We start from the raw sequence: 24,393 nt of genomic DNA on the forward strand, positions 1-24,393 counted from the left end.
TAGCTGCCATGCGGGGCAATGACTAAGTCTGGGAGATGCAGCAGGAATAAGGGGCCCTCTAGGGTAGCACCATTCCAGCCTTAGTCAAGTCACCTGCCCCTCTGGGCCCTGGTGCTCTCCAAGGTAAGGCGGGAATATTAATCCATCTCTGGGAGGGCAACTGCGATTTTTCTCATGTTAAGTTTTGTAAGGGTACAGAAACTCCAATACTTGACTTTTCCTCTGGCAAAAGTTAGACTAAGTTGGAGAACCTAATCATTTTGAAGTTGAAAGCTGCTTCAGCTTGATTGACATACAAATCCTCTCCCTCTCTTCCCCACAAACAGCCTTTTCTAAACATCCATGATCATAAGAATCGTGTGGTACTTTTTTGATGTACATTTCTTGGCCCCTTTCTGAATCACTGGACCAGAACCTCCAGGGAAGCTCTATGTTTAAAAGGTGCCTTAGATGATTCTCACCACAGGGACATCCAGCAGGCTGTATTATGACAGTGGTTCTTAAAGTATAATGTGCATGAGGTTCTGATTTGGTCTGGGGGTAGCCCAAGAGTCTACCCTCCCAACAAGGTCTCAAGTGATATGGATGCTGCTGGTCCATCCATACTCTTGGGGATGGAGGCTCTATAGTATTCTAGCCAAGTGGTACTTCAGCAGGAGTTTAAATACCTCTAAGATAGAGATGACAGATTATGCCTATTTTGAACGAATGAGGGAAAGGAGAAAAGCCCAGGTTCCCTGGCATGTGGGGCCACTCACCACTAGAATCCAGTTCTTTAGCCTCCACTGTCAGGTTATACCAAGGGTAGATTTCTCTGTCCAGTTCTTTCTCATTGTAGATGTTCCCTTGCTTGGTTATTCGGAAGAACTGGCCCTTGTCACTGGTCTTGCGGATGGAATATCTGCCAGGGGAGAGAAATTCATGGCCTCCCATTATTCTTTCCTGAGTGCAGACTCCTCAGTGTGACTAATGAGGCCCTTCAGAATCTATGGCTTGCAGCCCCTCCATCCTCCTCTCTCTGCTATCATGTTCTAGCACCTGGAGGGATTCAGAGTGGTGAGACAATCCCTTCAATGTTAGCAATGCTGCCCTGGCTGGGCTGAAGATGGTACCTTGAGACTCCCTCAGGAACACTTTGAGAGCTGAGGCAGGTGGCACTATAATCTAGTACAACAGAGCTGAGGTTGGTTTTTGTGATTAATGAAGAGATATATGGGGAACAGCCAGGAAGAAATAAAAAAGTAGCTGGAATAGATAGGAAATGATTAAAAAGAAATGAAATTTATGAAGTAAAAATTTGAAATGTTCCAGAAATCAAGAAAAAGATATGAAGAAATGAGAGATGAATATATATGAAATATATGATATGTAATATATAATATATATATTTACTACTATTGAAGAAAACTCCAGAACCAATAGAAGAGAAGAAATAACAAAAGATATACTAAAGGAAAACTTTCCTGATCTTAAGAAAGCCTCTAGTCTACAGATTAAAAGAGGTCATTAATATCAAGTATAATTTTCAAAAGAGATAAATGTTTACATATATCCTCATGACACTTGAATTTCAAGGCTATGTGAGGCAACTGAACAGAATCCAGACAGAAAAATATGTTCTTGTGAAGAAAATCAGACTTACCCCAAATGTCCCCACAAAATTAAATGCTAGAAAAATTTGAAAGTAGGTGTCTACAGTCTGAGGATACTCTGAGGATTATGGGAGCACATGTGGTGTTACTAGCATAAGAAGGCAGAGGAACTAAGGTGTTTGTATATTTTGTATATTTATATTTGTATAAATATATTTTATATTTGTGTTTGTATATTTATACAAGAACTCAGGAAATATATCACCCATAGAGATGGGTCCCAAAAATATTTTATGAAAACTTAACTTCATATGACTCAGAAATGTCACAATATAAAGAAAAAGCCTGCTTTGACAGGAATTAAAATGAAACATTTGATTTCTTTATCATGCATAGGAAAGCAATTGTGTGTATGTGTGTGATATTTTAAAGTAGAAAATGACCAGGAAGACATTTTTAATTTTATAGATAGAAGAGAGTTTCACCGGTAGAAGAAGTTTATATTCCATCCAAATATCCAGGAGAAAAAGAAAAGAAAAGAAAAGAAAAGACTCGGGGATCCCTGGGTGGCGCAGCGGTTTGGCGCCTGCCTTTGGCCCAGGGCGCGATCCTGGAGACCCAGGATCGAATCCCACATCGGGCTCCCGGTGCATGGAGCCTGCTTCTCCCTCTGCCTGTGTCTCTGCCTCTCTCTCTCTCTGTAACTATCATAAATAAATAAAAATTAAAAAAAAAATAAATTTAAAAAAAAAAAAAAAAAAAAAAAAAAAAAGAAAAGAAAAGACTCTATAGCAAATATGATGGAAAAAAACCCCATTAAGTTTGAGAAATGAGAAATGTACAAGACAAAAAAGTAAGCTCAAACATATCACTTATGATGACAAATATAAATAGGTTAAACCCAAAGCATCTCAGTGTAGATTAAAAAGCAAAACCAATTACACTCTATTTTCGAGAGACAACTTAATGCCAAGTAAAAAGCAGAAGTTCGAAAAGTTGAAAGTACAAGTTGGAAAACTCCTATCAGGAAAAGACAAATGATATGAAAAGAGGACCAGCAAACTTAACATTAGGCAATGTGAGGGCAAAGTATTTAGCAGAACAAATTGGGTAATTTCATAGGGATAAAAGTAACAAGTCATAATGAAAGTAAAATAGTTATGAACCTTTGTAAATAGAGATATTAAAATATGTAAAGCAAAATCTTAGGTATTTTAGAAAAAATGAACACAAACACAGTTGTGTTATATCACAGAACAAGTAAAAGCAAAAACAAAAAATACCTAACTGGTGGTAAATGAAAAGAAAAAAAATCAAATCAATGTCTTAAGTAAATTCTTGGATCAATAAAGAAATAAAAAAATGGTCATTACAGACTACTTAGAATAGACTGGCCACAAAAACTGTAGTAGTCCCAAAACTTGTGTGATGTGGCCCAAATTTCTATTTTTGGGGGCATGTTTTTTTGACCTTAATAAAAAGACCTGTTGTCATAGTAATATTAATTCTCTCTAAATTGATATGATTTTCATTAGAATTCTAATGACTTCTATACAATCTCATTTTGGATAGAAGTGGGTGATGAAGTGGACATGGTGTGATCCAAAAAATTGTGAAATTAAAAAAAACAGATAAAAGAATTTTATAGTTTGTATGAGAGAGCGAATATTAAAAACACAAAAAGCTACAGAAAGTAAAAAAGTAAGGTAGAAACTTGGCTTATATCTACTAAGTTTTTTTTTATATTTTATTTTTATTTATTTATGATAGTCACAGAGAGAGAGAGAGAGAGAGAGGCAGAGACACAGGCAGAGGGAGAAGCAGGCTCCATGCACCGGGAGCCCGACGTGGGATTCGATCCCGGGTCTCCAGGATCGTGCCCTGGGCCAAAGGCAGGCGCCAAACCGCTGCGCCACCCAGGGATCCCTCTACTAAGTTTTAATATGAAGCTGCTGCAGTAAAACTGAATGGCTTTGCCACAGAATAGTAGACAGAAGAGGATTCAGAATTAGATTCTGGTTATTTGTATTATATCATATCATATCATATCATATTATATTATATTATATTATATTATATTAATTATAATTACTTGAATCTATTTTATTATCTATCTATAAAACAAAGGTAGGAAAATGTTGACTTATTTAATAAGTGGTGCTAACACAATCAGCTACCCCTCTGGAATAAAATGAGATTGGATTGAAGTCAAATATTGTATGGCTCTAGAATGTATGAGTTAGAACTATAGTTTTGGTCCCAGAGGCTCAGAGTCTAGTGGAGATAGCCTAGCTGGTGATGAAGTGGGCATGGTATGATCCAAAAAATTGTGAAAGTAATCAAAACCCCGAAACAGAGAGGCAGACAGACAACAAACCCACCATAAATGTACGGAGATATTTCTGTAGTCATGAAACAACCACCTCAAACCGTGAACATCAGTTACCCGAGAGTAGGGGTTACTGATGTTTTCTTTGTAGACCTTTGTGTCATTTCACTGTGTGAACTGACTACTTTTTTCCTTTTGTGGTCTTGGGAAGGCAAATTTAGTAAAACACGTTTTGTAAAATGGTTTCACGTCTGTCCTCTAGTTGGTTACCCTCTTGACCGTCAGATCTCTCAAGATGGACCTGTGGGAGCCAGGTCCAAAGAATCGCCACTCCAAGGTAGAGCAGCCCCTGGCCAGCTCTGATGGCCAGGACTGTGCGGGTTAGGGGTGCCTGGGCAAGACAGGATCCCACGTGGCTGCTCGGGTCGGTGGAAGAGCTCAGGCTTCTAGTCCTGCCTCAGCCATGTCCCGTGTATGTGCCAGGAGAAGCCACTTTCCCCGTTGAGTCCTGGAGTCAGGACGTTAAGAACCTCAGTGCGAGGATCCTCATGATCAGCACCACCCTTCCACCCTCCACCCCTTACCCAATGCTCCGACGAGCTGCATCGGGGTCTGTGGCCAGCACTGAGCCAATCAGAGGTTTCTTCTGGTTCTCCCGCAGCTGGAAGTGGTAGAAGGGCTGGTGGAAGTTGGGGGGCTCGTCCACATCTGTGACGTTGATGATGACGCGGGCTGTTTTTTGGATGGAGACACTGCTCAGGTAGTGGAGGTTGATGGTGGGGTCTGTGGCCTCGATGGTGAAGACGTACTGCTTAATGTATTCATAGTCCAGGGGCTGTGGAAGGGGAAAGCACGGGAGCACCTGCTCTGAGCCACGCATGTGAGGTGTGATCTTCACAGCTACCCTACACGTTTGCCCTGGATGACACCCATTTTATGGATGGGGGCCTGTGGCCTAAAGAAGTGATGTTTCCAGGCTCATCAGGAGAGGGGCTGGGGCGGGCTGGCTGTCTTTGGCTGCTCCCCTACTGCATCTCAGCAGCCTCATGGCGACCCCTCTGACCCTAACTCTGTGACTGGCCCTGCTCCAAGTATTGAGGACACACAGTGAGTCTTCCCCACTCACCACGAGCTTCGATGCTGTGGAGGCCACGTGACTCCCCTGGCTGTTTCCAGTCCCCAGTGCAGGGCTGGATCAGGGACAGCAGTAGGAAAGTTCTGCTGGAGGATTGACCTGGCTCAGGCACAGGGGTTCTAGAATGTCCCATTTGAGATGGGTCATCCTGGCCCAGGTACCCCAGTCTTCAGCATGGCCATTCTAGAGGTATTTGGTGTCCCTTCCTTCCTCTTCCGGATTCAGTTGGTCTGATTGCTCTGTCTGTCCACAGTAGGCACTGCCAGTGGCCACCCACCTCCCCCAGCATGCACTGTTCCCTCCCTAGCTATGGCTCTGTGCTGCAGGTGCCTATAACACTTCCAGGGCTCTGGTTTGGCAGGTGCCCAGGGCTGGCCAGAAAGTACAAGAGTGAATGCCTCCTGGGGCCCTCAATCAACCCCACAGCTCACTCTCCCCCAGCTCCTGCAACCCTGAGGACTATCCCACCCTATTCTCCAGATGTCCCCAGTGGACTGTGCCCACTTGCCTGAAGCGATAATCTGATGTTAAGGTTTCATGTGGTACTGCTCCTGGGGCATCTGGGATCACTTCCTAAGTAAATTATTGACACCCAGCTCCTTGCCTTAAGGTCTGCTTCTGGGGTAACCAGTCTCAGGCACTGATCCTTCTCTCCTGGCTCCCCTTCCCAACTCCAGGGTCAAAAGCTCCTAAAGCACATGGCCAGCTCTGAGCTGACCCATAACGTGTACCTTTGATGGCCTCTGACCTTGGAGCCCCTGGGTGAGTCCTGGTGATGCAGGGAGCCCCAAACTTTACATCTGATGTCATTGCTGCTTGTCTACAAACCTTCATGGGCTTGATGATGCCCTCGTTGTGGTTGGGGTCCGTCTCGATGGTGAAGGTGTCCCTGTATTCACCCTGCACGATGCTGTACTTGGTCATCCGATTCTGGGGCTCATCTGAATCCTCAACGAACAGAGAGCCCAAGGAGCTGCCCACACGGATGTCTTCAGGCACGGCAAATATGTACTTGGCTGATGTAGATAGAGTGGCCCCCAGGGCATTGGGTTAATGAGACAGGCAAGGGGGTTATCCCTTATACTATCCCAATACATTTTTATACAGGAAAGGGGCACAATAAAATAATAATAATGATAATAGTAATACTACCATTGGAATTCGGGGTCCCAAGGCAAAGAGGTTCTGCTCTATCTATCCTTCCATCCATCCATCCATTTAACAGATAGTAATTGAGCACCTACTGTATGCTAGGTACTTTGCTAGGGGACCTGTCATTTGACAAGAGAGACAAGTCCTACCCTTAGGGAGCTTCTGTCCTGTACAGTGAGGCCACTTCAGGCTATCCTTGGGATGGCCAAGCCTCTGTTACACCTCAGCATTGGAGGGTATAAGTGATGAACTGTCTGACTTTCCTCCCCAGCTCTAACCCAGGCAGGGGAAAATCTCTTATCAGACATTTTTTGAGGGGAGACAATCAGTGTGGGTGGGCTCCAGGCCCAGACTTGGCTCTGGATATGGAAATTTGCCATATTCCTGCCCACCAGCTTATGGGGATTTTCTAGCTAGGGCTTGGATTTTTCCTAGCCCATAGAAACTGGGTGAAACTGTTCCTATCTGATAGTGGAACAGCAGGGAGTGTGATTTCCCTGTGGCCCGTGAGGTCACTGTGGCAGGTGGCATTTGGACAGCCTTAGGAATGTGTGCAGGGATGGGGAGGAACCTCTTTCTGCACCAAAATGACTTTACTGGGCCTGAGGCCCACCTTGGGGTCAAGGGAGAGAGAGAGGGCTCTGGGCTTCTTCACAGGATTCCCCAGGTCACTGAGTTTGGATTATCACCACCCCCACACCCCCGCCACCCAAGGCCCTGGGGTAGAGCTCACTCTGGGTGAAGGTGGGGAAATTGTCATTGATGTCCTGCAGGTTGACCAGTACTGTGGCTGTGCCTGACTCCCCACGGAGGCCCTGGGCATCTCGTGCTTCCACCACGATCTCATACTTGGCTTGTGTCTCTCGGTCCAAGTTTTTGGTTGTCGTGAAAATGAGGCCTGCAAAAAGTGTCCCAGCAGGAGCCACGTTACTTGGAGGGCTTTAAGAAAACACTGGTGCCCAAGCCTTATCCAGAGAGCACCCCGTGACTTAAAAGCTCCCCAGGTGATTCCACTATGCAGCCAAGGTTGAGAACCACTGGCCAACCACCTCCTGCCTTCACACTCTGCTCTGCTAGACTGAAGCTGCACAAACGGTGTGGTCCGATATTGGTCCCAGCTGCCTGGAGCATGGTGTTGAGAAAGAGTGTGAGGCCACGGCTAGGCTTAGCGTGGAAAGAGTGCTATGATGGAGTAGTGATACCTGCCTTGGCACGTCATCGGTTGTGGTGGTATCTGAGCTGTGTACTTGCCATCCTTCCGAAAGACAGTGTGCCCCAGGCCTGACCGCCTGGACTTTTGTCTTACTTCCCAAACTCAGTCCTTACAGTTTTTAAAGTTACACTGAGTGGATACGTGCTATGGGCCACATATTCTCTATACGTTATTCAATTCAAACTGCACAGCTGCCATGCAAAATAAATATACATTTTCAAATCTTCAGGATGAGGGAACTAAGGCTCCCAGGGGTTAGTTGACTCGCCTAAGGTCTTTAGAGGGGGCGTGTAGCAGAACTGCTTTTGGAAGCCCGATCTGTGTGACTCTACACCCACAGCTGCTGACCAGCATTCTCTTCTGCTTCTTGTGTCACTGCTCAGGTCTTGATTTTGTTTCCTGGGCTGGAGTCCTTATTTCAGCAGCTGTCTGCTTCCTTCTGCCCTCACCAGTCACCCTGTCTTAACGTGCATCAAGGAACTGTTTCCACAGGATGGTGTGGTTGGGTGGTAGGTGACACCTGTCAGACTGACTTGCCTCAGCTTCTGCAATCTAGAGTATCCCCCTCTACCCTGCTCCAAGCCAGCGCCTGCCCCAGAGGGTTAGTAACACAGACCAGAATTATCAATAGCAAAATATTCTTCTCCCTTCAGGAGCTGGTACATGACAGAGGCGTGGTCTGCCACAGTGGGATCATCTGCATCAACTGCTGTCACACGGATGACTGAGGTCCCTGAGGAAAGAGAATCCAGGGGTTACTGCCTTGTGACTGCTGGCCCCTTTCCCCATTCCCGGATCAGGATAGATAGGGCCCAGGCTGTTCCCTTAACCCATTTCCCTTAGGTCCTGGAGGAAAAAAGACTGCTTTGTTTCCTGAGAAGCCTGCATAGGGGCAGAGTGCTGGCAGTGCTGGAGGGTCAACCTGGTCATCTTTGAATGAGGCAAAGAGAATAGGTGGTTTTTTAGTCGTGGCAAAAATGAGGGAGGGCATGGAGGGGTAGGGTCATGAGGAGAGATAGAGGAGATTGAAGGGCTGCCCTTCCTTCTCCTGGAGGGTGGAGAACAAAAGAACAGGAAGGTGAGTATCACATCTCTGTTTCTCTTGAACTCCAGGATCTCCATACTCTACAAGATCTGTTACAATCTCTCAGGTTCTTGGCTGGGAAACTTAGACCAAGGGGTAGGGAAGGGAATCCTTTTCTGGTATCTACTAGAGGCTGGAGTGGAATTGAGAAGTAGTAACTTTGAGAGGCCTGGGGTCCAGGCTGGTGCTACATATTGGGGTAAGGGCTGTAGTTCTGCTCCCTCCACTCCTGTATGGATCCTAGAGATGACTTCTCACTGTGGTAGCAGAGTTGGTATTCTTTCCGTGCAAAGGCTGCGCTCTTGGAATGCCAGTTCCGAGTCAGAGCAGTGGGTGGGGTTTGCTGTAGAGTAATGAAACAGGTGTGTGTCTCTGATGATCAAGCCTCAGTCTGTGATCAGGGTCAGGACTCAGTCCATGATCAGGATCAGGGCTCAGTCCATGACTAGGGTCAGGACTCAGTCCATGATCAGGATCAGGGCTCAGTCCATGATCAGGATCAGGGTTCAGTCTAGGGCCAGGTCAGAGTTTAGTCTTAAGGGACCGTTGTTTCTTTCAAGCCATATAAAATAGCAGCTGCACTGAACTCACTAAATTCTGACCCCAGGCAGTGAAGTTGCTGATGGGAGAGGTGCCTTCAGGCTGGGGATGAGCAGCGGGGGTGGGGTGGGGTGGGATACAAACGGGGCACATACCCACAGCCGACATCTCTGGCACAGATGCATTGAACAGCCGGTGCGTGAACACAGGCCAGTTGTCATTCACGTCATGAACTTTGATGGTGAAGCTGGAAGGAGACTCTAGGTTCTTCCTGGTGTCCTTGTCTACCACTAGGGCTGTGAGGTGGTACTCAGAGATCTTCTCCCTGTCCAGCCTCTCAAAGGCATACACGTCCCCTGTGTCCTCACTGACCTGGAACACCTTGCCCACAGATTCTCCTTTGAGCACGTACTTTGCGTTCTTGCTGTTCACACTCGATTTGATCTAGGAAGGAAGAGGAACCGTGAGCTGAGGATGGGCAGGGGTGGCTGTGTGTGTGTGAATGTGCACACACTCTGTGAGCGTTCAGGTGTATGTAGGTACGCCGGCATATATGCACACGTGTATCCGGCACACCTACATGTTTGCACGGGGGTGTGTGTACGCGTCTGTGGTGCTGGCCAGGGATCCTGAATGTGGCACCTTCAGTCTTTATGCACATCTCTGACTGGTCATTAGCGCACTGTTCCCAGCCAGCTCGCTGGGAACACATTAACGTGACTGCCCTAGTTGCCTAGAACAGCGCTGGGAACACTGCAAGTGCTTACAGAAAGATTTTTGAGTGAAAGAGTATATTTGGCGCCAGTGGAAGGCAAGGGGTAAAATTAACAAGGCAGGAAACAACAAATGTTGGAGGGGATGCGGAGAAAAGGGAATCCTCTTACACTGTTGGTGGGAATGGGAACTGGTGCAGTCACTCTGGGAAACTGTGTGGAGGTTCCTCAAAGAGTTAAAAATAGACCTGCCCTACGACCCAGCAATTGCACTATTGGGGATTTACCCCAAAGATACAGATGCAGTGAAACGCCGGGACACCTGCACCCCGATGTTTATAGCAGCAATGGCCACGATAGCCAAACTGTGGAAGGAGCCTCGGTGTCCATCGAAAGATGATGGATAAAGAAGCTGTGGTTTATGTATACAATGGGATATTCCTCGCTATTAGAGATGACAAATACCCACCATTTGCTTCAACGTGGATGGAACTGGAGGGTATTATGCTGAGTGAAGTAAGTCAGTCGGAGAAGGACAAACATTATATGTTCTCATTCATTTGGGGAATATAAATAATAGTGAAAGGGAATATAAGGGAAGGGAGAAGAAATGTGTGGGAAATATCAGAAAGGGAGACAGAACGTAAAGACTGCTAACTCTGGGAAACGAACTAGGGGTGGTAGAAGGGGAGGAGGGCGGGGGGTGGGAGTGAATGGGTGACGGGCACTGGGGGTTATTCTGTATGTTAGTAAATTGAACACCAATAAAAAATTAAAAAAAAAAAAGAAAAAATCTAACTCAAGACAATAAAAAAAAAAAAAAGGAAGGCAAGGGGTATTTTGCTGCTTACTAGTCACTTAGCCTCTCTGAGTTGTGGTAGCCTCATCTGTAAAGTGGAGATAATATCATTTTTGGTGTTGAGCTGCTCTCATGAGCAGAACGGTACCTCTGAAAGTGAATTCCAGGAAACACTGGTGTCTTTTTGCTATTTCACACGAAAATTCCAGTGAGCTGGAGATGGCTTGCACTGGCTTGGCTCTCAAGAACCAACTTACATTTTAAGGAATGTTTGTGAACTGATTTTAAATATAGCCATTATTAAAAATTCAGTTATATAAACTTATCAGTTAAATGAATCCTATGAAAAACAAGGGTAGCCTACTCAAAATTCCTCATTTTACTATATTCTTGAGGTTATGCCCATGTGTTGAATGATGGAAATACCACACAATGCTGTGTTAAGACATATCTTTTCACAACTCTGCCTTCAGTGCCATCAAGTTGGAAGTTTCAAACAGACATGGTGAAAGTATTTACATACAAATGGAAATGAGCGAATGCTAGGAATCAGGATTTTTTTTTCTCCTGGAGAACCACTTGTCAAGCATTTATCAGCACACCGCTGGTCCTGGTCAATTTAGTTTTGGAATGGTACACAAAATATTCTCTTCTTGGAGATTTATGATGTACAGTCCTGTAGGAAAAAACTCTAATGAGCTTTAGCTCAGGACTTCCCATTATAGTAAGAACACTTTTCTTTGTAACACATACTATTAGTGCTGTAAGGAACAAGATTTAGGAAAAGATTTGGAAGCTAATGTACGTAAAGCAACTTGCATGTGCTCTCAATAAATACCTGTTATTATCCATGATAGATCCATATGTTAAAAGATATAGGTAAGAAGTGCTGAACATTTCATTTATAGAATCTTAGAAATAGAGACCCTTCAGAACATAGGAGAATCATATTTCATGCATGTAAAGTAGTATTCTCATAGATTTTTTTTTTTTTTAGATTTTATTTATTTATTCATGAGAGATACAGAGAGAGAGAGGCAGAGACACAGGCAGAGGGAGAAGCAGGCTCCTTGCAGGGAGCCTGATGTGGAACTTGATTCCAGAACCTGGGATCATGCCCTGAGCCAAAGGCAGACGCTCAGCCACTGAGCCACTGAGATACCCAGGTGCCCTGATGGTTTGAATGTTCAAAAAATACAGTTCTTGGGTGGCTCAGCGGTTTGGCACCTGCTTTCGGCTCAGGGCGTGATCCTGGAGACCCAGGATCGAGTCCCAGATCGGGCTCCCTGCATGGAGCCTGCTTATCCCTCTGCCTGTGTCTCTGCCTCTCTCTCTCTCTGTGTCTCTCATGAGTGAATAAATACAATCTTTAAAAAAAATACAGTGCAATTCAATTAAAAGTACATAAATTGAATTCCAATAAGGTGCCAAGCAACACGCTGGAAGCATAGAATTAACCCAGACCCTATTCTTGCTCTCAGGGTTGAGACTCTGAGGAAGGGCAGGATTTAAAGGTCCAGGGAGCAAGAACCTTGAGTGAAGGTGTCTGAAAAGAACAAAGGAAGATGGGTCTCAAGACAGGAGAGGGAGTGTCAGAAAGGGTGTGGTTAAATCCTGTGAGTTTGGAAAACATCCCTAAGCTGAGTAGCAGAGCAGACGTTGGAGCCCTCGGTGGGAGCAGCATCAGAGTGGGGGGTGGTGGGGTGGAAGCCAGATGCCAGAGCTTGGAGAAGTGGCTGCAAGGTGAGGAAGTAGAAACAGGAAGTGAGGACCCTCTGCCTTGAGTGGAGCAGGGCTGTGACGAACAGGGGCCAGGGGGGTTCATGAGGAGGTCCCAAGGGGCCTGGACATATGATGAACAGTGGGTCAGGAGGCAGGAAGCAGATGCCCCAGCTCTGTAACCTGTGGCTTGGGAGAATAGTAGGGGTTCAAGGAGAAGGGACAGTCTGGGACTCGGTGAGTTGCTCAGGGTTAGATGGTAGTTCCAGACTTGGTTCTGGGGGTGGGGTGCGTTAGGGCCCACATGGGCAGGGGTAGTCATGGGGACCAGTTGCACTTTGATCTGTTTTATTGGAATTCTACATAAGATTCCACGTGAGTATAAGCTCCTTCCCTCCAACTTTTAATTTTTTAGAACAGTTTTAGGTTTATAGAAAAATTGGGAAGATAATACAGAGAGTTCTCAGGCATCCTGCTCCCAGTTTTCCTGATGATCAACATTTTATGTTGACGTTATGTTAGTACGATGCCTTTGTTCTCAGTAGTGGACCCATACTGTGACATTTGTAGTAACTGGGGGCCATAGTTCATACAGATTCCCTCAGTTTTTGCTTCATGGCCTTTGTTTTGCTCCAGGAGCCCATTCAGGATATCCCATTACATCTAATCATTTGCATTTCTTTGGGCTCCTCTTGGCTGTGACAGTTTCTCAGACTTTGAATGCTTTTGATGACCTTGACAATTTTGAAGAGTACTGGTCAGATATTTTGTAGGATGGTTCTCTACTGGAATTTATCTGATATTTTTCTCATAATCAGGCTGAAGCTACAGGTTTCTGGGAGCTCTCTCTCTCTCTCTCTCTCTTTTTTTTAATTATCACTATATTTGGACATAACATCTTAATGCTGAAAGCCATGCTGACCCATATTTGTGGATTCAGAAGTCTGCTTAGGGTCACTCCCATTGTCCAACCAGTCTGTAAACAAAGGCTCCGGCCTGTGGGCCTTGATAAACAGAGATTTCCTTCCCTCAGATTACGTCTTTGGGAGCCTGGAGGTGATCCTTGGGGCCTCATCCTTGCCTCTTCCAGGGACCCTGTTCCTTCCCAGGGTGGGGACCACATATGGCTTCTCTGTCTCCTGGCCGCATGCCACGTGCCAAGCGCACGCTGTTGGCAGATGATGGCAGGCCTGACGCAATTCCTGCTGCTCGAAGACCCTTGGAGGAGGAGATCCCTCCAAAGGTTTCCGTGTCAGAGCTGCTCACAATGCAGGTGGCCTCCACGGACTCTTCCTGATTCCGCGGACTCTTCTGATTCATCCTGCAGGTTTTCCTCGGGCCTGGCCATTCTCAGTGGCTGATTCACGGCACAGTTATCCCATTGGGAAAGATGTAGGTGGGTTGACGACATTTTCCTCTATGACACAGAGGTCACGTTTGTGTTGCAAGCCAGGAACCCCGTGTTTTCTTAGGGCCAGGCTCTCCTCAGGCCCTGGCCGGGTCTCCGTGTGTGACCCCGGTCAAGCAGCTTTCTCTCCGAGTGGCCATACTGAGGCATTTCGATTTCCCAGCCGTTCTAGGGAGCCAGAGGAGCCTGTGGGCACGGTCGGCTGGCTGTAGGCGGGCTGGTGGGGAGAGCCCCAGCTGGCCGCACCCTCAGCTGCTACGGTGTCACCTGCCCTTCACTGTCACTACCACTGCTTTTCCTTCATCGTCATCGCCACCATCGCCACCACTACCAGCACCTCTACCACCGTTACCTTCACAGCCATGGGCCCCACACCTACAGTCGGCACAGTCAGTCTTTGTCACCATCTGTCCCACCATCAGCATCACTATGGGCCAAGTGCCGCTGCCGCTGACGCTGCTCCTGCCCTGAGGCCTGAGCCTTACCTTGCCCACATAATGGGGTAGCGAGGTGTTTTTCTCTTCATCGATGTGCATCTGGTTCCAAATCCAGTCTCTCTTCTGGCGCCGGTGGGTGAGCAGCACGCCGGGGGGGTCCAGTGGGGCAGCGTTGGAACTGGCCGCAGCTTCCACCAGGCAGGTGCCTGCCACGGCGAGCAGCAGCACAAGCGCCCGCATCTTCCTGAGAGGCACCAATCTGGGGAGAGAGAGGAGATCCTACCAGGGCATGGCGGTCACTACCCCGGGGGGTGAGCAGCTCCCGGGAATGACTGCACTTCCCTTATGTGTTCACTCTGCCATCCTTTCCTCGCTGCTGATACCAGCAGAACCAGATGCTTGTTCCTGCCCCCAAATTGCTTTCGGTCTAGGAGAGGAAGGCAGACACAGAGACACCTCCTACTGAAGTGTCACATGTGCTAGTGTGGTGAGCGCAGGCGACCGTGGAGCCCCAAGGAGGGCTGTAGGGAAGGTTTTCTAAAGGAGATGCTGATGGTAGCTCCCTAAGCTCTGTGCTGTGGGCACCCCTGTAACCCTCCTTTTACACATGAGAGGTTAAGTTCACGCTGGAGCCAGTGGTGGGGCTGGGAATGGAGTCTTGGTGTCTGACCCCAACAGCTGTCACTTATCAAGTACTTATTACAAGCATGACACTGTTCCCAGCACTTTACATATGTCATCCCATTTAATTTTCCTAGTTACTCTAGGGGTGGATATAATTATAACCCTCATGTGACCAATAAGCCGAGGAACAGAGGGCTTTAGTTAACATTCCCGAGATCGCCTAGACTGTGAGCAGCAGAGCCAGACTTGAACCAAGTTCGTGTTTTTTCCCTCTGCCCTCTCTTGTCCTAACAGCTGCTGCGGGTGGGACTTAAAGATGCCTCTGAACAAACATGCCCCCCGGCCAGCACGAGAGCCCCTGTGGCAGCGTTGCTTTGATGCTGTCTTCAGAAAGTTCTTAGGAAACCCCAGTGTCTTAACCCAGAGGGTCAGGCCCTCACCAGGTCCAGAGCTCACAGTTGGTGATCAGTTTAGGAACTATCACAAGAGCAGGAGTCTGTGTGTAGTGGGGAGAGGGGGCAGGGGATTGAGAGGCTGGGCTCGTAACCTGTGGGGCCCAGTGCAAAATGGAAGTGTGGGGCCCTTTGTTCAAAAAATATTAAGAATTTCAAGATGGATACAGAAGAACACGAAACCAGGCATCAAGTGCAGTGCCCAGGGTGCTTGCAGACCCTAAAAGGCAGCCCTGGGGACAGGGAATCAGCCTAGGCCAGGATCTTGGGTCACCAGAAATCAGGGCATGGCTTTATCCTGAATTCCAGGAAAGGGGGATTTTTTTCCCCCACTGCCCTATGGTGGATGAAGGCTGTGACTTTGGCTGTTACTGTGCCCTCTCAACCCTGACCCCATTAATCTACTCATGCTGCGTCCCTGTGTCTCTGATCTGTGGCTCCTGGGTTAGTTCAGGGGGTAGAGGGCAGGTGGGTGGGAGTAGGAACTAGGTAGGGCTCCTGCCTGAAAAGAGACAAGGACCATGGGCCGCTGAAGGGAGGTCACCGCCCAAGGTTGTCCCCCACCTTGGCCTGAGGGGGAGCCTAGATTCTCTACATTACAGGAAGTCTGTAAACTCGAGTAACATTTCCTCTGAGCCACTGGCGCCAGGCTGTCCTCAGTGAGGGCCCAGGATGTCTGTGCTGGGCTAGCCCGGCCGGGTCTGCTGATCTTAGCATCTGAGGCCCCCACCCTGTAGTCCCTGCAGCTGGCCCAGGAGGAAGCGGGCTCCCAGGGTTGGGTGGGACAGAGTGCTGGAGCACACCCCAGAATGCACGTGTTGTGTGCCTGGGGAGAGGTTCTGGGTCTCAGTTTCCTTACTTGTGAGATGGTGGAACTGGGGTAGGCAGCTCGGTGTCCCTTGACGTAGGACGTGGATAGGGTGACCATTCTAGGCGGGAGGAAGGCAGTGAACAAAGACCTGGGGAGGCTGGGCGTGCTGGCCAGGAAGCTGGTCCTGACTCAGGGGGGGTGGCCGGCATGCCCTTGCCCCAGCCCACTGGGCTCAGGCCTGGGGCGTCATTTCCTTTTTTGCCTACAAAGGAACTTTGAGTGTTGGTTCTTTCTTCCTCCCAAGTGAGAAGTGACTCAAAAATGAAAAAGTAAAACGAGCATAAGTGAGATTGAGAAACAGGGAGAGAGAGGCTTCAGGCCTTTAGGCAGGACAGAGTGAGAACCTGTGCACTGAGCCAAATGGGTATTGAGTGCCCACTGTATGTGGGCTCCGTAGTGGGCACTGGGGTCCAATAGTGAGCAAGGCCAGGGAGTGCTCACTGTAGTGCGAACACCTGGAAAATAAGTGAATTGGGAAAACACCAGTTAGCAATAACTGGTGGAGTACAACAGAGAGTGGGGGTGGCTGACTGAGACGCTGAGGTCAGGTAGGCCTCTCAGAGAGATGACACTTCAACCAGCATCTGAGTGTTAGTCTTAGGAACACCAGGGGAAAGAAGGGCATTCCAGGCGGGAGGACATGTAAAGGTCCTGAGGCCAAAAAAAAAAAAAACAAAAAACAAAAAAACAAAACAAAACAAAAACTGTGCTTGAAGAACCAAAGCAGCCCCCCTGGGCTCAGGTGGAAATGAGCAGCAAGGGGTGAGAGACAGGAAGAGGTGACCAGGTCAGTGTGGTAGGCGGAGTAACAGCTCCCCAAAGATGTCCATGTCTAAATCCCTGGTACCTGTGAATATGTTACTTTCTATGGCAAACCAACTTTTAGCAGATATGATGAAGTTAAGGCTCTTGAGATAGGGAGGATGGTCCTGGATCATGTGGACCAGGTTATGCATAATACACTTACAGTATCCTTAAAAGATGAAGGCAAGGGGGTCAGAGTCAGGAAAAAGGAGACATGACATTGGAGACAGAAATTGGTGTGATGGGTAACCGCAGGCCAAGAAATGTGGGCGGCCTCTGGAAGCCAGAAAAGGCTAAGAAACAGATTCATCCCTAGCTCTCCAGAGGAACGCGGCCCTGATTTTTAGCCCACTGAAACCCTTGTCAGACCTCAGCATTCCAGAGGCGTAAGATAAAAAGGAAATAAATTGTGTTTGAAGTCACCACATTTGGGGTAGTTTGTTGGCTCAGCCATTGGAAATGGGTACCGTTGGGTTGCAAGGGACCTTGTAGGACAGCTTCGGGAGAGAGATTTCCCTAAGGTGATGGGAGAGTGAAGTGTTCTCATTTGCAGAGGTCTCAGCTACAATGAGGAGAAAGGCTGGAAGAGGGGAGACCCAGGGGTGGCGGTCACTGTCACCCAGATAGGGATTAGGAGGGGAGGGCCTGGAGGGTGCTTCTGAGGTAGAGTGAGCAGGACCTGCTGGGGAGGGGACATGGGGTGAGAGATGGAAAGGAACCCAGGATGGCCCCCCATCTGGCCGTCCAGAGCCTCTCTGGCATCCCCCATTGCAGTGCAAGCTTGGGCCTGGTCCCAGCACTGATGCCCAGGCCCTGCCACAGGCTCACATCACAACTCCCTCTCCTTCCTGGAGAACACCGTTCTGTCTTGCCCCATCGTGTCTTCCCTGCTCCCCAAGACCAGCCACAAGTCACCCATGGGTGTTTCCTCTTCGGGCTCAGGTGGCACGGGGTGATGGGCGTGGGCTCTGGTTTTACTGCACCTCAGCTGCACTGCTTTGTCACTATATTACCTTGCACGAGACATTTACCCCCCAGAGCCTTGGTTTCACCATCTGTACAATGGGAACACTAGCATCTACCTCTCAGGGTTGTTTTCAGGCCTGAATTCAAAAGTATTTACAAAGAACAGTAGCTAACAATGAAACCGAACGTGGGCACGTCCTCTCTGACACTGACTCTACGTCACTGAGTCCTCCCTTTACCAGTGTTGCTCCTTAACACAGTGCTCTCTGCCCTGGTGTGTGTCTCCTGCTGCGGCTGAGTTTGTCCATGCCCACGCTCCTGTTAGGCAGCACCTCCCAGCTTCTGTCCCTTCCTGGGTTCTGGAAATGTCCCTCCTCCTCGTGCCTCCAGCCCTGCGGTGCTTCCAGCTTCCCGCTCTTGCTGGTTTCTGTTTGTCTCAACAGATCATTTATTCGCTTCATCTCGCTCACGGCTCTGTGGTATTTCCTTCAAGTCCCTGCCTTTGACCCCATTCCCCACCCCGCTGGGTGGTAACTTCTGTTTCCCCCGGAACCCTGTCTGGTGCAGTGAACACGAGCATGGCTTTCTCTCTGCTGGAACCTGCGTGGATGGGCTAGTGGTCTCAGGGCTGACAGCTGCCATCATCCAAGTGAATAACCACACTGGACTTAAAGCGAGGCCACCAGTCATAGGCTTTGGCCACATGGCTCACAGGGGACGTTCAGCCCTTGGTGGGTTTTGGTTGGCTCCACACACAGTGTTCTCTGAACGTGCAGAAAATCCCCTTGGATGCTAGTCTCTGTCCAGTGGGGGCCCTGCTGTGACCCCTGGAGAGAAATCCCTTGACAACACAGGGTTGGCACTGGCTCCCCGAGTCACCCCACGTCACTGGTGTGTCGCTGGGTGGCAGGACTTTAGGGATGAGGATCATATAATCCCATGTCTGTTCACAAGCTTGCCCCGAGAGTGCCCTCTCAAGCCAGCCCCTTCTTGCCTGGGGCAGTGGAGTGGGGCTGACACCCCCGAGCACCTCCACAGTGGTGCATGGCATCTTATTTAAGCCATGTAGACTGCAAGGTAGTCATCCCCCTGCGCAGATGAGGCTCAGACAGGTGGAGTGAGTCATCCCGGCTCAGTGGGTGGCAAGAGATGGAGCTGGGATTTGAACTTAGGCTGCCTTTCACCCCAAATATTGCTTTCCGCACCATGCTACTCTCTCTTTGACTCTTTGGTGACGCTCGCATGTAAAGATAATAAACAACTACCCTCCGTGTTTGGCTTTCACAGATGCTGTCTCATTTGGTTTTCATATTACTCCAGGCTGGAGGAATTACTTGCCCCATTTCCCAGAGGAAGAAACTGAGGCACAGAGACAAACAACTCATGGGTGGTGGGTCTAGAACCCTCATGCAGATCTTTTTCTGAATCCTGGGCTCCTCCCACACCCAAACCCAGAGGAGCCTGAGGGACTTTTCCATCTGAAAAGTTACATTTATTTGGGTCTTTTACTATTTGTGTTTGAAATTTGGCCTCCAAAATGGGGGCCAAGAGGAAGGGTTTTGTCAGACAGTCGTTTCTCCTCCTACTGCTGATAGAGAGAAAGTCGGCCCGAGGGATTTGCTGTGCCCACAGCTGGAGGCAGGCTTGCGCTTGGCCGCACCTCTGGAGGTATGGGTCAGGCTTACTTTAGCTCTTCCCTTCTTCTTTTTTTTTTTTTTTTTTTTTTTTTAAAGATTTATTTATTTATGAGAGAGAGAGAGAGAGGCAGAGACACAGGAGGAGGGAGAAGCAGGCTCCATGCCGGGAGCCTGACGCGGGACTCGATCCCGGGACTCCAGGATCGCACCTTGGGCCAAAGGCAGGCGCCACCCAGGGATCCCCTAGCTCTTCCCTTCTTTTTTTTCTCTTCCCTTCTTATAAGCCGTTTACCTTCACCAGGTTTTGGGAGCCATTGAAAGGCTGCCCAGTGGATTTGGGGTATGATGGAGGAGCGGAGGGTCTGAGGATTCTGGAAGTGATTTCTATGAGCTGAAAGTCCCAGCTGAGCAGCCCTGGGAACTTGCCTGACAACAGCCTTGAGGGGCGTGGAGATCTGCCTGGCAGCTCAGATGTGTACGGTGGGCTCACCGAGGCCGGGTGCCTTTCTGTGTCCCTGTCACCCAGGATCTGTGATGGTGTCCCATCCCTGGAGCCCTCTTAGAGTCTTTTGGGGACAATTGCAAATGAACTCCTGGATGAGGGTGGTCCCTCTGTGTCCTCGGTTTGTCTGGGACAGTCTGGGGGGCTCAGAGTGTGTGGTCCAAGGTGAGTGGGCATGGAACCCGGGGGAAGGGGCAGAGGAGCCTCAGAGAATCTGGGGGATAGCTGGGCTCACCTATGGCCGGATGGGGGGTCGGCTCCAGGTCTTTCTCCGCAGTGGGTGGGACCACTGATGGAGATGCCTGGGCTAAGCCTGAGGACCAAGGGGTGGCTCTGAAGGTCGAGCCAAGTGTGGGCGCCTTTGCCTCTGCTTCTTTCCAGTTACCTGACTGGGTCTCGGGGGTGCTTGGTGGGCTTCTAGCAGCAGCCCCAGCCTGCAGGACTTTAACACCCACCAGGCTGGGTCACAGCCTCCTGGCCTTTGCCCTTGAGGTTCTCTCTCCTCTGCCTGGATTTAGTCACATGTGCCCACTTCTCTGAAGCTTTCTCTAGAGCTCTGGCTTACAAAGCCACTCAACAGACATTTATTGAGCACTGTTGTGTCCCAGGCACTGAACTCTACACGGGGAGCAAACACAGGCTGGATCCCCATCATGGGGCTTTAAATTGTGAGATGTGCTGATGGAGGAGAGCAAGAAGCTGGAGGTGGGGGCCAGTAGGGCCCAGATTGATTGGAGGGTCTCAGTCCAGGAGTGAGTCTTGCCCCTCTCTGACCTGCTCTGGACATCAGGCTAACCTCCCTTTGGTCCCTTTCTGTTTGTGGCCCCTATCTGTCAATGGGGTTTAGTCTCAAAGGGGCTGTGAAGTCTGCTCTGCTCTGGGTTTTCAAAGGCTACGGGGACATAGGGGAGGGGCCAGAGGTGGTCCTTTTGTAGCTAAATAGACCCTAGGAAGCCTGGACCAGCTGGGAGCCCCTCACCAGGGCAACCGGGCAGGTGCCCCTGGGCTAGTCCTGCCCCCAACCAGCAGCAGACCCCTGCTTCTTGACTTGACCAGAGCCCTGCTGAAGCCTGAGGTTTCAGGGGCTGAGTCTAGGCCTGAAGAGGTTATCAGGCAGGTTGGAGGGCCCTTTGGGATGGGGTAGAGGAAACTTGCAGGTCAGGTCAAGCATCCACACATGACATCCTCATGCCACATGGACACACAACACTGTCAGCTGTGTCTATGGAAGTACACACCCCCATCCCCACTCATCTGCCCTCTCCAACTCCTGAAGAGTCTCTGCTGTGCAGAGCGGCCCCTCTGCTCCCATTCAGTACACCCACATCAGTGGGACAGGGTCTGGCAGCTGAATCCAGTCCCAGGCACAGCCTCGAGGGTGGACAGGATGATCAGTCCCAGCCCAAACCTCCCACTGGCTCTGGACTCTAGCCCAGAGGCCCCGGGTCAGGGATTAGGGGCCAGGCTGTGTGGGGGCTGGGCCTGCGGGAGAGGCAAGTGCTGCAGCCCCCGCTCCCTGTGTGACCCTGGGTGGCCCTCCTTGTTGCTTTCCCACCTCCCCACCTTGAGCCTCAGTCCAGGACAGAGGTTGGAGCCAGTGATCCCCACGCTCCTTCAGGGACTCCCACATTGTCCACTCGCCCCCCAGCATTTACAGCTGAGCTGTGGCAGCCACAGACATGGGAGGATGAAGGGGGAGGCCCTAGGAGCCTTGGGTGTGGGGTGTGTTGGAGGCAGGATTGGGCAGCTACGAACTGGCCCCTTGGGACTTTCTCCTGGTTTGTGGCTCAATTCAGGCTAGAGACCTGCTCCTGTAGGTCCCAGAGGTGATCCCCTCCTCTTAGAGTTTTGCCAGCAGATTCCCCATCTCGGCTCCCCTTCATGCTGACAGTGCTGCTCTGCTGCTGCCCATTCCTCCCTGGCTCCCCACCGCCTGCAGGATGAAGCCTGGCTCCTGAGACTGGTTTTAGGGCCCAGCATGGCATGGTTCCTGCTCATCCCCCTGGCTTTCCTCTCTGTCATCTCCGCCCCTCCCTGCCATGAGGAGAGCTAGACATTTCTGGAATGCACATTGCTCTTCCTCTCTCTAGGAGGCTCTTTGCACAGATGCCCTTGCTTGCTGTGTCCCCTGGGTGAATGCGCTCCTCCTTTTCAAGCCCCTGGTGGCCTCCCTTTGGATTGACTCCTGCCCCAGCAGGACCCTAGGATTGCTGCCTCTGCCTCCTAGCCTCAGTATCTCTGACCAGGTGGGTTCTGGGCTAGGTCTTCACTCTATCCCAGCATCCCACTGCATGAACTCAAGGCCCTGGACCTTGTGGTGTCGTTGTCTGTACTGCTGCCTGTCAGCCTGCCTCAGTCTCCAGTTCTGGTCTTGTCACTGCTTCCCTCCTCACTTGCAGGACTTAAAACAAATTTGCATATTTGCAGACAAGACCTTGGGTGGTCAGAGCAGGTGCAACCTGGGGTATAGCTCAAAAGCATCTCCCCTGCCCCCAAATAGCATCTCTGATGGTCCATCACATTAGACACACCACCAATAGGATTTTGATTGTTTGAGGACAACAAGATTATCCTCTGATGAACACACACCTGTCCCTCTGCAAGGGACTGTTTATGTAGGCCTGGCAAAGCAGAGCGCACAGGTTGTCATACCCTTTCCATACCCATGGCAAACATCACTGATTACAGGATCACAATATTTATTCCCACTGAACTTGAATTCAGTCCCTCAATCCTCAGTACAATCTTTCAAGTAGATATTAGCAATTCACCAGACCTCATTTGTGATTTCAGATAATTTTGTGCTGGGTTTCTGGGCTCTAGGATCATCCAGTCTGCCTTCTGTCTTTTTTTTTTTTTTTTTTTTATTCATTTATTTGACAGAGAGCACAAGCTGGGGGAGCAGCAGGCAGAGGGAGAGGGAGAAGCAGGCTCCCCACTGGTCAAGGAGTCTGATGTGGGACTCAGTCCCAGAGCCCTGGGATCATGACCTGAGCCGAAGGGGGATCATGACCTGAGCTGAAGGCAGATACTTAACCAACTGAGCCACCCAGGTGCCTCTATGCCCTATCTTCTAATGGGGCAGCTCCAGGTTTCAGGGGGAGAGCACCCGTCACCTCCACCAGGGAGCCTTTTCCAGTCTTCTCTGAGCTTCCTGAGTTTAACTGAGGCTCCGAGGCAGTCATTGGAGCAACAGAATGAGCCCCACATGTCCCTGCCTATTTGTACTGGCCCAGCTGCTCAAGAGCTGTGTAGCCTGAGGCCCATCCCTTGCCTCTGTGGGCCCCAGCTCCCTCTTCGATAATGGACGCAAAAATGGCTACCTCTCTGGTCAGGAGGATTAAATGAGATCATGGGTGTAAAGCCTGGTATACAGTAGGTACTCAGTAAGTATGCAGGCGTCCTGACTCTTACGTACCCACCGACTCCAGCCTGGTGGCTGCGGCGTGTCTGGCCAACTCACACCTGACTTCATTTCCCGGTTCTGCCCTGGGCCCACCTCCTACCCCTCCTCTGTTCTTCTCCAGAAGGGAATCTCATTCGCTGCCTGGCTGGCTGCAGGGTCCCTGCCTCCCCTCCTCCCAGTGCCTGTGCCTGCCAGGATCTGACTCTTACTGTGTCCCAAGGCAGACAATCTGGAGGTCCCTGAATGAGTTTAGGGAACATTTGGTCCATGCCTTGCCCTTGAGAGGTTAGAAGACTGAAGGTCGGAGAGCAGACCTAAGACCTCTCCATATTCCTCCTCCAGGAAGCCTTTCGAAAATTTTCCATCCAACATCTGGGACTTGGGTTAGGATGGACTTTTTAGTATCCTCTAGCCAGAAGCTAAGCTCCTCAGGGTAGAACCTGTCTCCTAGAACATTCCTTCCAGGATCTTTAGGCCCCTGGCTTGTCCTCCTGCCTGATTGTGTGGCTTAAATGGTCAGGTTTAACCCTCCCTGACTTATCCTCTCTCCGAGCTTCACTCTGGAGTGTGGTGGGACTGTGGGTCAGAGGGGCTGGCCTCACTCCTATTTTGCTTCCATCTCACGCTTTCTGTGTAACCTGGGACTGGTTGCTTGATCTCTCTTAGCTCCCTGGTCCCCTTTGTCAAATAGGAATTGTTTTAGTAGCTTCAAGGATGCCGGGTGGCGGGGGGGTGGAGGTGGAGAGAGGTGCTGGCAGTAGCAGGGATGGGTCCCTGTAGGCAAGAAACCGAAGATTTTTCTAGAGCGAGTGGCCACTGTGTTCACCTTGTGTCCCCAAGGCAGCAGCAGCAGCAGGGCTGTGAGTCAGCCAACTTTGAGAGAAAATCCGTGTGGCCCCTCTGGTTTCCTGCCCCCATGTCCGGCCCTTGTTTCGCAGCACAATTGGTCAGGTTGAAACTGTGGGGTGGACAGCTTAACCCCTGCAAGGCCAGTGGACGCCTCCCCTGCT

General features: G+C 49.6%; 1 protein-coding gene and 1 long non-coding RNA gene across 2 annotated transcripts in view; one reads left to right on the plus strand and one right to left on the minus strand.

Annotated features, from left to right (window-relative positions):
- Window positions 1-24,393, plus strand: part of LOC112646447 (uncharacterized) — a 112,033-nt gene that overhangs the window by 17,984 nt on the left and 69,656 nt on the right. The window lies entirely within an intron of this gene.
- Window positions 1-24,393, minus strand: part of CDH5 (cadherin 5) — a 33,743-nt gene that overhangs the window by 7,378 nt on the left and 1,972 nt on the right. Inside the window, exons 2-8 of the mRNA XM_025426352.3 lie at window positions 14,170-14,380; window positions 9,201-9,489; window positions 8,038-8,154; window positions 6,942-7,106; window positions 5,885-6,072; window positions 4,506-4,756; window positions 759-901 (exon numbers count right to left, since the gene is read on the minus strand). Of these exons, the coding sequence (XP_025282137.3) occupies window positions 759-901; window positions 4,506-4,756; window positions 5,885-6,072; window positions 6,942-7,106; window positions 8,038-8,154; window positions 9,201-9,489; window positions 14,170-14,361 (1,345 nt within the window). The 5' untranslated portion in view covers window positions 14,362-14,380. The remainder of the gene's footprint in view (window positions 1-758; window positions 902-4,505; window positions 4,757-5,884; window positions 6,073-6,941; window positions 7,107-8,037; window positions 8,155-9,200; window positions 9,490-14,169; window positions 14,381-24,393) is intronic.

Source organism: Canis lupus, chromosome 5, assembly GCF_003254725.2.
Source record: "Canis lupus dingo isolate Sandy chromosome 5, ASM325472v2, whole genome shotgun sequence".
In the NCBI taxonomy this organism is placed as follows: domain Eukaryota; kingdom Metazoa; phylum Chordata; class Mammalia; order Carnivora; family Canidae; genus Canis; species Canis lupus.